This window comes from Ixodes scapularis, unplaced genomic scaffold (genome assembly GCF_016920785.2).
Source record: "Ixodes scapularis isolate PalLabHiFi unplaced genomic scaffold, ASM1692078v2 PGA_scaffold2__306_contigs__length_199485367, whole genome shotgun sequence".
Lineage (NCBI taxonomy): Eukaryota > Metazoa > Arthropoda > Arachnida > Ixodida > Ixodidae > Ixodes > Ixodes scapularis.
Genome location: NW_024609857.1, coordinates 64,481,364 through 64,493,510, shown reverse-complemented (window position 1 = coordinate 64,493,510; position 12,147 = coordinate 64,481,364). Strand labels below are relative to the sequence as shown.

The window sequence follows — 12,147 nt, the reverse complement described above, 5'->3', positions numbered from 1 at the left end:
TTTTAAAACACAATATGGCCAAGTGTCGTTACTCTGGAGCGTAGCTTATTTAGTGGCACTAGTTGCCACTTCGGGACTATTTTTTATGCAGGAGCGAAATAGGAGTCTGAGCATGGCTGAACACACAAGTCGGAGACGCCATCTAGGCGTCGTATCGAGTTTAGCTGTCTCCGTGTTCTGCAAAAAAGTACACCCACCAGCCTTTTCTTTTTTTTCTTAGAGTGTAAGCCTTTTTCGTCGTTTCTTACGTTGTCGGTGACTGGCCGCGTGCTTCGGACAATGAAAACACCCGAATGATAACGAATCTCTCTGCAGATCATTGATCCGAGCAACGGTCACACGCTGGGACCAAACAAGCTTGGCGAGCTCTGCTACCGTTCGCCCTCGGCATCTAGGGGCTATTACAAGCATCCTTTGGAAACTGCACAGTTTAGAGACGGCGACGGATGGTGTCAGTCCGGTAAGTAATAGCGTTATTTATCGGGACCATCAAACTATTTTCCGCAACGACGTAATATGAGAGTGAATGCAATGAAGTAAATTAAATTGAATTGAATTGAAGACGCCGCCTTCGCATGGTGCCACTAGCCTTGTCTGCGATGTTTCAGACCGTGTACAGCGGGCTGCGGATAGTGTTGCTGCACGGCGGAAGGTATCTAAAAAAAAAGTCCATAATAAGTTTACTCCGGTATGCTCATTGCACCCACAAAAAATAGGAACCCGTTTTTGTTTTGTCTCAGCCAGGTAAATTTCGCAAGAAAAAACATAAAACCCTGAGTTGACTGTCCTCCTCCAGTGCACAGCAAAACGAGTAGTGACGCGTCTCGTGGCACGTTATGACATTTTAGAATAACCTAAACACTGTCAGCGCACGTTAAGATATTTTATGAACGTTTTAGATCATTTTCAATATGAGACCACTGCGTGATTGGTTGACTGATCGGGTTCGCTCGCGTCGCATGGGCAAAAGCGGTCTCGTGTTAACGTTTGCCCAGAATCATTTGCTCGCCATAAGTGGCAGGTTGCTAGCGATCGTCGCACACCTCGGTGGGCTTTCGAAACAGTTTGCGTCATGAGCCTCCCGAAGGGGTGATGTCATGTCCTGTATTGAAAATCGTAGTCGCAAGGCCGCCGTCGACGGCCCGGGAGCCGCCATTCTACACTTGACTTGTTATGGCTTCACTACGTCTTTCTACGCTACGTGTATGGCAACGGAACATCAATGGCTCGAATGTCGCGTACAAGTTGACTCCTTGAACAGGTTGGCACACTTCGTGAGAAGCATATAGACCCTTTCACGGCAAAGGCCACCAGGTGGCGCTCAAGTCTCTGACGTCCCGGAGAACTTCCGGTTCTGTTTAGATAACTAAATTGACATCAAGTCAAAGGCACTGGACACACAATATAAACACTGGTCTTCAAGCTTGTTTACATTATTTGGACCCTTTAAAACAATTGGCTCACTTTACACAATAACTGAGAACAGTATCTTGCCCCTCACGGGAGAATAGCGTACCAAAAAACACTGATGCAGGCAAAAAAAAAAAAAAAAATACGCGCGAAGTGGTAAAAGTGTTTTACTCGGATGCCCTTTTAGTAAAGGTGCTATACACCAAGGGAAGTGGCGTGGCAGATAGAAGGATTCGGTCATTGGCCAGCCGGACGTAGTGGCAGGACCATCGTCTCATAAACTCCTGCTCTCCCAGCCAAAAACGTTCGCGGTCTAGATAGTGGTACAAAGAGCCACGAAGATGGGACAACAGAGGCCACATGGCTCGCGCACGACGGTGCTGGCCCACAGCAGCACAACGATTCTGACAAAGCACATGCTGGCCGACTGCTAATAGGAGGAGGGTGAAGCCTCCTCGAGGGTAGTGATGGCCCGATACGCAATGTACGATGCCCAGAGTGCGAAAACCATGGTTCACGAGACGCCAAAATGACCGTGCAAAGCTGGAAGTCGCCAAAACGTGGGAGTTTGTCTGCACCTCTCCGCAGTTGGGGCACCGCGAATTGGGCACCCTGCCTCAACGTTGGAGACGATCCCTGGTCGGAAGAACCTCCTATTCTGGTCGTCACTCGAGGTCTTCCCCGTGTCCACGAAGACGGCGGGAAATTACGGAGTTACAGGGAAAAGCGCTTGCCCGTACTCGCTCGCCAGCTGTGATCCGGGTCAAGTATAGACCTCTAAACGAGCCGGTGGTTCGTCTCGCACTATTAGGTCTAGCACCATTTTGCATAAATCTTCTTGAAATGTCACCACCGTTTAGTAGAAAGGGCTTGTAATCTCAGCGCTCGGGTAGAGCTTGCCGAGGGCCCGATGTACTAGCCTTCGACGCGACGGACCCGAGAAATACAAGGCCAAACAGCGCGCCGGGCGTTCTGTGTCGTCAAGCACCCCCAAGATGGTGCGAAGCGCGAGGACTCTCGACATGGTGTCGATACGAGGCATTCCCCTTCCTGTCGAGAGCCGGAGGACAGCTCTGCAGGTAGTGATCTCCGTGCCCAGGCTCCACTAAAACCTGAAAAGGCAGGTCGTTATACGCTGGCAGAAACGCGGTGGAGGGAGGCCGACGTGGGCTGCATAATAAAGTTGGCTGCAAAAAACTGCGTTCACAAGATACGCTCTGTCACGAAGCGACAACGCAAACGTTTCCACTAAGGCGACTTGGCGCTCGCGAGCGCGGAAGTTATATACTCGCACGTGCGTGGCGACACTCCACAACAGTAAAAAAGCGCACCTAGGACACAAACCACGGCTACAGTTTGAGTGTCTGTATGTAAGGAGGGAAAGGAGCTTCCGAAACGAAGAGCTTGGCTTTTAGAGGTGTTTAAAGGGGTACTCCGCCGTTTTCTTCATAGTCCCCGATTTGCCTAAAAACTTGATAAAAACACCAACAAACATCGCTGAACTAGTAACCCAAATATTTGGAAAAAATAACTTTTTTTCGCGAAGTTACAGAATTTACAATTTTGGTCCTCATCGTGTTTTCCAAAGTGAAAAGCTCTACTGGCAACATTGAAAAAGTGACGTCATGAGTGTGCAGGGGTTCACTCTTGGGGCTGTAGACTTTGTTTTCAAGTGATTACAAGCAGTTTTATGGTGTCAAATGAATGCTTTAGAAAGTCGCTCCAGCTCCCGCGCAGCAGCACGATACTAATGCTCGGCATAGTTCATTTTTAGACTGCCCGCTCGAACCGCAAGCCGGCACATTCGTGACGTCACGGCAATGAAAAGCGCGGGTATATTCGAATCTTCGTTTTGGCGTCATTTTCATTTACCGATTTCACAATAACTATTCTGAATTTCGCGATACAAAATAACATATTAGGAAGAGTAAAAGACGGCGATTTAAAAAATATAGTTAGTTGGGGTTGCTCAAAAAGTCGCCGGAGTTCCCCTTTAAACGCGCTCCCGAAAGGAAACCGTAGTCTGAAAAAAGCTGTGCAGCGGACTCAATTAGCTCTGTGAGTAACACGAAAACACACCGACGTCGTCGGCGTACGCGCTAACTGCGACATCACCGCGGCCAGGCAACGGAAAGCCGCGTATGCGGGAGTAAGACGCAAGGCGTCGGGGTAGAGGATCCAGACTTAGGGCATAAAGCAGGGGTGACAGGAAGGAACCTAACCCTGCCGCACTCCCTTGGTCACGGAAAACGCAGCAAGGATCCGCCAATTTATTTGGAGATGGCTTGTCATCCGACTGCACAGGGATCGGAGCAGGGCTATGAAGGTGTCAGGAAACTCAAGAACTTTCCAAATTTCAATCAAACACCACGTGACCTCAACACCAATCAAGTTTCTCCGCTAAAGTTTACAGCTCCCTGTAACGCCGAATTAGAGCGCAGCTCTTGAGGAGGAGGAGGGAAGGGTAGTGAGGGGGTGGGTCACGTGACCTCGGGGGATCACGTGACCTCGGGGGATCACGTGACGTCGGGGAGATCACGTGACCTGGGAGGGGGTCACGTGACCTCGGGAGAAGGGGGGGTCACGTGATCCCCCTCCCCGAGGTCACTGAGGGTACCCGAGGTCCTCCCGAAGGAATCCGAGGTCTTCCCGAGGTCCTTTCGAAGGAACCCGAGGTACACCCGAGGCCCTCCCGAGGTCCTCTAGAAGAAACCCGAGGTCCTCCCGAGGTCCTCCCGAAGGAACCCAAGGTCTCCCCGAGGTCCTCCCGAGGTCTTTGGGGGGGGGAGGGGGCTCGAGGTTACGCCGATCGCGACGGCGACGCCGACGCCGCTCAAGCCAGAAACGGGCGCCTAAGAGCTGCGCTCTAAAAACAGTGCTCGAATCGATCGAAGGCCTTGGCCTGATCGAGGGAGACGAAGTACTCTGACAGATGTGTAAAATTGGCGTACAAAAAAATGTCGCGCGTGAGGTACAGGAACGAGAAGATGTTCCTGCTGGGTACGGAACACGTCTGCGTTGGCTTACAACATGGGGCCTAATGTGGCGCAGATGGGAGACCAGCAGCGACGTCACCAACTTGTACTTTGTGTTCAAAAGCGTTATGCATAACGCACATAAACACAGACTACAAGTTGGTGACGTGCGCTGCCGGTCTCCCATCTGCGTGGCGGCCGATGGGCCGCCTGCAGACGGTTCGACGGGAAGCCTTAGGGACGAGCACTACGCCACCACGTTTGAATGATGGCGGAACGGCGCCATGAGACGGAGTTCGGGCTGGGAAAAATCATTTTAGATTGGAATCTTACTAATCGCATTACGTTAAAGGAACCATGAAGGCAATTAAATTTTTTTTTTAAAGAGAAGGTGTTTTCGGAAGCATTGGGGTCCTGGCATGCCACACAATTTTTCTAGAACGCTGTGACTCTTATTTTTGTACCTGCAAATAAATTTGCGAAACCGAAACAAACATTCAGATTTCTTCCCTTTTTCGCCTCTGGAAAGAGAAGTGACGTCAAGGAGCACTGTCGGCATCGATAGGATTTAGTGCACTCTCAGTGTGGTTCCCGTGGTTCGCTCTAGTGCATGGCGGTCTGTGAAGAAAACCTGGAAGAAATGGACGACAACGCCGCGCTCGCAAACGTGTTTGAGCTCCCGTTTAGCGACCTCACGCCGACTGAACGGGAGATGCTGCTAAGGACGCAGAACTCTGGATTGGCGCTTTACGAGGGCGCTTTACGAGGGACTAAAAGCAAAAGTCCGCCGCCCCCGGCGCTCATACCTCTTTTTCCTTTTTTTTTTTGTCCATGGTTGCTCGATGCTTGTTACGCGCCCCCCCAAGGTAGCAGTGCGGGATGCGTTCAACCAGTGACAAACGGAGGGATCGCTTCAGATTATGCTTTTACACACGGTATGAAACCTATTAATTCCCAACTACAACTTCAAAAGATTATCCAACGTTCAAATAAACTTTTTTCATCACATCTCACCACCGAAATCGAAACCAAGAGCGCGTCTATCGTTTGAACCAATCGCCAGACCATAGAGTTATTAATAAACGCTAGAGGCTCAGCTGGCGCTAGTGTCTACGGGACTTCCTGTTGCAAATTGAAGCAGACGGCATGCAGTCTACTTTTCCAGTCTTCCTGTGTATTCCTATGGGAAGACGCGCGTGAATTTTGTCTCGTCGCCGGAAAATAACATTAATAACTTTTGTTACTTCGGTTGTACCGGATAGTATGCACCTTCATTAATATTGTGAAAGTGTAATTGCTTTAGTTACAGCATTTTTTCTTTACTACTGAACGATGCTAAACTTCGCTATATTTCAGGCCCAAACCTCTGTTTCATGGCAGGTATGTAGAAACAAGCAACGATTCCAAGCAAAATAACAATCGAAAGTAATGTAGAGTGTTCAAAGTTCGCCAGCGTTCCGTTGGTGCTTATATATTGCTAATATGCCTGTCCTCTCACTATATGAAAATGCCCCCGTCGTGCATCTTTACTAGTGGTTAAAAAAACATTCGAAACGTACAGAATAAAGTACGTGGGCTACGAAAGGTGCATATTCTTATTTTTTCTTATGTTGGGCAGTTTTTATCGCGCACCTGTTCTCTGGCTTCCCCCTATTTTTGCAAAGATTTGGAGCGCGGGTGATGATTTGAACACAGAACAAGCATCTTCGCATGTATGCATGAGCAGAAAGAATAAAGCAGTATTTATTTATTAATCGGACTATGTTACGTGACTTTCAATTTATTTTGATCGTCTGCAAGCACAAGGAATTACTTATCCAGTGTTACTGCGTAGTTCTTGCAGTATCTCTTGGTTTTCCACATGTCCTTCGTTCGTTCCCCACGCTAGAAAGCGCCGGCGCCGTGTTCGCGCTAAGAGTGCCCGACAGTGCACATAAATACATGTACTGTACGAAGCGGTTTTAGCACCTTTTTTCATGCCACGATTTTAAAATAAAAACGCCGTAACTGACCAATTATTTCATCTGCGAGTCTGGGAAATGTTCCAATGTGCCTAGTAGGTACGAATTATTAGTAATATTTGCTCTTATAATCGAGCGCACAGAAAAAATGCATTTGCTTTTTCCCATAGAAATGCATTACCGGAAGTCAATTTCGGACTGCTTGCTGTCTGCTTCAATTTGCAACAGCACACTAGCGCCAGTTGAACCTCTAGCGTACATTATAATAACTCTATGCGCCAGACGAGGAGCCCGTTGTCGTCACGCTTCGGCGCACTTTAGTTCACCTTTCTGCCGCCGCCTCGGTGGGGTCTCAGGCATCGTTCCCGGCGCTATTATTACCGCGCCTGTTTGCTCGATTGGTGCGGCACCCCAACTTCTGTTCGGGTTAGAACTTGGTCAACAGTATCTGAGACGTGCCTGACATCCATTTCAATCGTCGAATAAAACTTCGAAACTGCCTTCATGGTCCTGTGCAACGATTTTAACGTTGAAAGAATTGGAATCTTCTGCTTTTGATATTGTTCACCTTGTCACAAATGACAGTAAACACACCTCCTTTCATCGAAATGTTGCGATTCCGCCGCGTAAAAGCGAGGCCAAACAGAATATTCCCCGACCTGCAGCCGCGAGTGGCGGCCATGAGAAACACGCGGCGTGACGTCAATGGGGTATCTCGTAGAAGGTAGCAAGTTGTGCGAATACCTGCTCGATGAAAGGTAACTTTTTTATAATTCTTGTCGTTCCAACATATATATAAATGCGTAAAAAAACTGGTATCATCGACAAAGCTTTTATTATACAGAGTTTTAGTGGCGCCATCTATCCTAGGTCCACAAAACCGTCAGCTCTCTCTGCTACCGCGAACAGTAGCCAGAAGCCTAAGGGGGAGGGGGACAGGGCCGGACGGGTATAGCAAATACTTAGCCGGACCCGGATGAGGCTTTCCTCCTTTCACCATATTGTTCGCGCGGCGCCCGCCAGGCTCCAGCACGTGGTCACGCGGTCGCGAGCGGATGAGTTCTCGCTGCTTACTGATGGCTCTAAAGGGAGAACGTTTCCGGAACCCCGCGCCTACCCCATCAACGTCACTGCGCACGTGACCCGGAAGACGACCTACGAGTTGAGAGGCGGCAACACCTGGATATTTTTCATTTTTTTTTCAAATAAAATACAGGGTATCCAGGCAAAATTCGTTTTCTGTAGTTCACTTCAGAAGTGTCAGGCATCAACTTCCATAATAATTTAAGCAAAGTCCTGATATTGATGCACAGCTCCTTTAAGTAAGCCAAAACGTAAATTTAAGAAATTTAGCCGACTATTTCGTACCTCCTTCGAGAGCTTTCCGCTTTTTCACTGCGACACATCCGCGGTACCCAAAGCACGTTAGCCTATCCCTACTCACGCATTGGACACGAGCCCTGCGTTACTCAGACATTTGCGTTCGTCAACAATCAATCCGCCGACGAATATTTGAATTCGCATTCGTGTCCAATGATTGCCGTGACGGCACTTATAATCGCATTTGAATGACAAGTTACATGGTGTGTTCCAAAAAAAACGCGGTGGCTGCTTGGAGACATCGTACCGGTGGCCAAGCACGTAACGACTGAGTGATTTCTCGTTTTGTTTTTAAATATAGGGAAAAATCTAAGTAGGAAGAAGTTTAAAAATGATTATATGTCCCTATTACGCTCACTCGTGTATTCCTGTTTGTTATTCACACTCTCCCAGTGTCATCAAAATTGATTTTAGTGCTCCTCTCTGCATTCTTTTAGGGGATCTGGCCCACTACGATACAGATGGCCGAGTTCGACTTGGGGGGAGAATCAAGGAAATGATCAAGTGCCTGGACAACCAGGTGGTTCCAGCAGAACTCGAAGAATTGCTGCTCGCCTACCACGGCGGAATCGCCGAGGTGTCCGTGGTGGGCCTGCCCGACCCGGTCTACGGCGAAGCACCGGCCGCCTTTGTCGTGCCCAAGGGAGATGTCGGAAAGGTTCATCCAGCGATGGAGAAAGAGATCAAAGACATCATTGCAGGTATCCTATTCGAAAGGGCCGTGCTACGATATTGGATGTGAATGTTTCTGACTGTACACAAGCTTACTGGCACTAGTGGGACCTATTGTCACTGGCTCATGGGAAAGTAGCACCAATATTCCCTTATTTGCGCCATTTTGGTTAATGGAATTAGCAGTTTTTCCCTGACCTCTCTATTCTTAGTGAGCCCTCCTAAATTCGCTGGTGAGACGTTTCTTGAATACTGAGGTATTTTTATCCACACACCGACGCAATAAGCGCACATATTCGCATCACCACCCCGTAGGGCGTCGGTGCTAGGCTACAATGAAAGAAATAATTTTTCTGTCTTTAAATGCTCTATACCAATAATACAGTTGTAATATATCTGTGGAGATAAGCATGATTGATAAGTGGATTAGATGCCAGCGCCAAAATACGTTCATATAGGCGAGCAACGCTTTCAGTATACACGTTTGCAAGAAAGGCTCCTGTGTGCTGCCATTTTGAGCGATGCTGGCGCCCCGTACCGTTTCCGCCATGCTGGGGTGCGCCAGGGGCACGTCATTGGGGTACGCGATGACAAGATGGTGCCGTTTGCTGCATCGCCGATGGCTTACGTTAGCGGCACACTTACTGTCTCTGAACGCAGGAGGAGGTATCCACACAGAATCGTAGCGTCACATATTGTAGGACGGGGCATCTTTCAGGGTTGGAGCTGACTTCATAACGATCGCAGCCTCTGTTCCTGCATGTTGTGGAAGCCAGAGCTGCCGCGAGCGCAGCCATCGTTGATGCAAAGGCCATGCGACTTTTGGCGCATTCTGAAGAGAGCGCCTTGAGACTTTAGATCTTTTTGAAAATTTTCGATTTGTTACCGCTTTAGGCATTTTATTTAATTGTCCTTGCTATTTCGCTGTCGAAGACGACACGTGTACGTTTTATAATTATTTTTTTAAATTTCTTTCTGCGCTCAGTGGTGTACGCTTCGGCGAGAGACGCTTGGCAACATTGTTCCACAACCAGCGAACGTCCTGGCTGGAGAGTAGGTCCGCCTCACCTTGGCGCGCGGTTAGAGGTTAAGCCGGGATCCTACTTGCAAAGGTGTATAAGATGGTGCTCCTAGCGATCTTGGTGTAACTGGTTCAGAACGACCAGGCTTTCGAAGCTTTTAAGATTTGGAAGGACTGGAAGGGCCATTGCCATGGCAACAGAGACCGATCGTTTCACGACCTTTTGGCTAAGATCAAAGTGTAGTCTTCGGTGGCTATACTCCGTCTCACTAAAACCGTGCAGTACAGCCAAAGCTACGAGGGAAGGGTGTATCCCGACCTGTTCAAGGGGAGAGAAAGGAAGAACGGAGGAATCTCAGCCCTTCTTTCCCGTTTCTCCTTTCCCTCCTCTTGAATAGGTTGGCACGCGCTCTCTCCCCTGTAGCTTTGAGTGTACTGCACGGTTTTAGTGAGACGGAGTATAAGTTGATCCCAGCCGTGTAGCGCTATCCGCCCGCCTTCGGAAGTTGTCCCCCCTCCCTCCTTTGAGAGTACATGTTTAAATGGCATAATTCATTTAATTTTTTTAAAGCCAATCACCTTGCGAGGTGTGGTCGTTTTGTTAGTATCTATTTTCGTCCGGCTAGCAGGTGGGGAAGGCAATGGCGCTACTTGGTCAGAAACCAGTGACTTTGTGGGAGGGGACAGAAGAATACTTGCATGCAACGCCACTGACCAAGAAGCTTTTTTGTCACCGCGTGACTTCAAGAATAAACGGACGTTTTATTTCAGCCTCTCCTTCGCAAAGCTCTATGACGAATTTGTAGGGACCGCATTCTTGATAACGCCAACAATGCTATCCCCAGGAATTTGTCATCGAGCTTTTCGATCCCCGCGGTGACAATATTTAAATGAGGCTATACCGTGGGCACGAGCACTGCGTGATAATTCAATTTGGGCTCGTGACAATCGATGCCCCGACATGTATTCGGGTAGTGATTCGTGCCCGTTCGCGGTGATGACGGAAATAGGCAAAACTTAATGATGGGTGGAACTCAGCACGTGCTTTGCTTTGCCAACTTCAGCTTGCCTGTGCTTTGCGAGCTTCAGCGCGTGATTAAGATATAACGGGGTCGTTTGTTCTGGCTACGAGTTGAGGTAGTCAACACAGCTCGTCCTTTATAATTTTTTTTTCGACTGTCATTGCCTGTGGAAAGAAACCAGCGCGTGTTTCATCGGTCAGGAATGCTAAGGAATAATTCAAAGTGCTAGTTACTGAAAGTACAAAATATGTTGTATTTAAGGAGAATTGCAACAGAATTAGAGCGCCTTTCGTATTGCCTAAATGCCAGTCATTGCTTTGGCCATACCACAGAGACACCAACTTTTTGTTAGAAAAAACTCGAAAATATTATTTAAAACAAATAAACCGATTAGCAGATTGCATCTGGTGGATGTTCCCGAATTTAGTTACGTCAAACTTCCCATAAAACTATTCAAACACTTGTTCATAGAGACTACATAAAAAAATAAAATGATACTTCAGAATGTGAGCAGTACGTTGCATTGCTGAGTAACTCGCTCGATCCTGCACCATTGGGTAATATTTCGTGCGCTTTTCGAAGCCAGTCCAGATATAACGATAATCAGTTACAACAATTAAATATTCGAATATTCGGGTTTGCTTATTATCGTCATTAGTGAATTGCACTGTATTCCTGAATACAGATGAAGATACATAAAAATATAATTGTTTTCCCAAATCGGGTGGAAGAAGTTGGAAGGGTGCAGATCGTGCTGAATGCAATTGATAGTACTTGTGGTCCTTTCTTTGTGTCAGTTTATGGATCTTCCCTTACCTCATGCTCTTCATCTCTTCACAGCCACCACTCGGAATGCCGTTAAAACATATAGTATTAGCCTCAAGGACGCACATAGATACTGGGTGCCGATGCTCCCAATGTTTGACAAAAGGCACTTGCCCGAAATGAACCCTCTTCTTGTCTTTCAAACTATCGTCGAAGTGCTTCTGAGTCACCCAGGATGGGAACTTAGAGACAACAGACAAATAAATCGCCAAGCGTCACTACATTTCTAGCGGGCGTCCTTGTCAACTTGTGTCTTGACAGAAAAAAACCTGCTAAACGTTTATGCAGAGAACTTTTTTTTTTCATTTACAAAAAATTAACAATATACTTTTCTCACTTCGTGATGTTCCGCACAAAATCATGTAAAAATTACTGCACCGCGGATTGGAAGTTCATATACAGAAACTACCCTGCTTGGCATCCTCCGATAGATGAGCTGGCTGGGCTAGCGGAGCAAACTGGGCAGCGCTGGAACCGCGGGACGCGAGAGCACGCGGTGAACATGCAATGTGCACAGGGGACCAGCCGGAACATCGGTGCCACGAGCCACTCCAATTCCTCCGCCACACGGACCGGTGTCGCCATCTTGGGGTCAAACTTTAAGCTTCTTCAAGATAGCCGCCGTGGGGCTTCAGCCTTAAACACTGCCGTTTACATACAGCACTGCCGTTTACATTTTGAGGAGTAACTCCTCAAATGTAAAAAAATACCGTTACTCGTTACTAGTATCTAAATACGTTACTTGTTTCTTTTCTAAAAACAAGCACCTAAATAGGTTACTCGTTATCAAGAGAAGTAACTATGCAGAAGTCTTTACTAGTAACGCTTTACGTCTGCCGAAATGTCTGCCGAAATGTCTGCCGAAATGTCAAATAAAATCT

At 47.7% G+C, this 12,147-nt stretch overlaps 1 protein-coding gene across 1 annotated transcript in view; it reads left to right on the top strand.

Moving 5' to 3' along the window:
• LOC8032349 (luciferin 4-monooxygenase) overlaps positions 1 to 12,147 on the top strand; it is a 55,675-nt gene that overhangs the window by 41,347 nt on the left and 2,181 nt on the right. The window contains exons 8-9 of the mRNA XM_040220676.3: positions 316 to 460; positions 8,164 to 8,427. Coding sequence (XP_040076610.1) covers positions 316 to 460; positions 8,164 to 8,427 — 409 coding nt within the window. The remainder of the gene's footprint in view (positions 1 to 315; positions 461 to 8,163; positions 8,428 to 12,147) is intronic.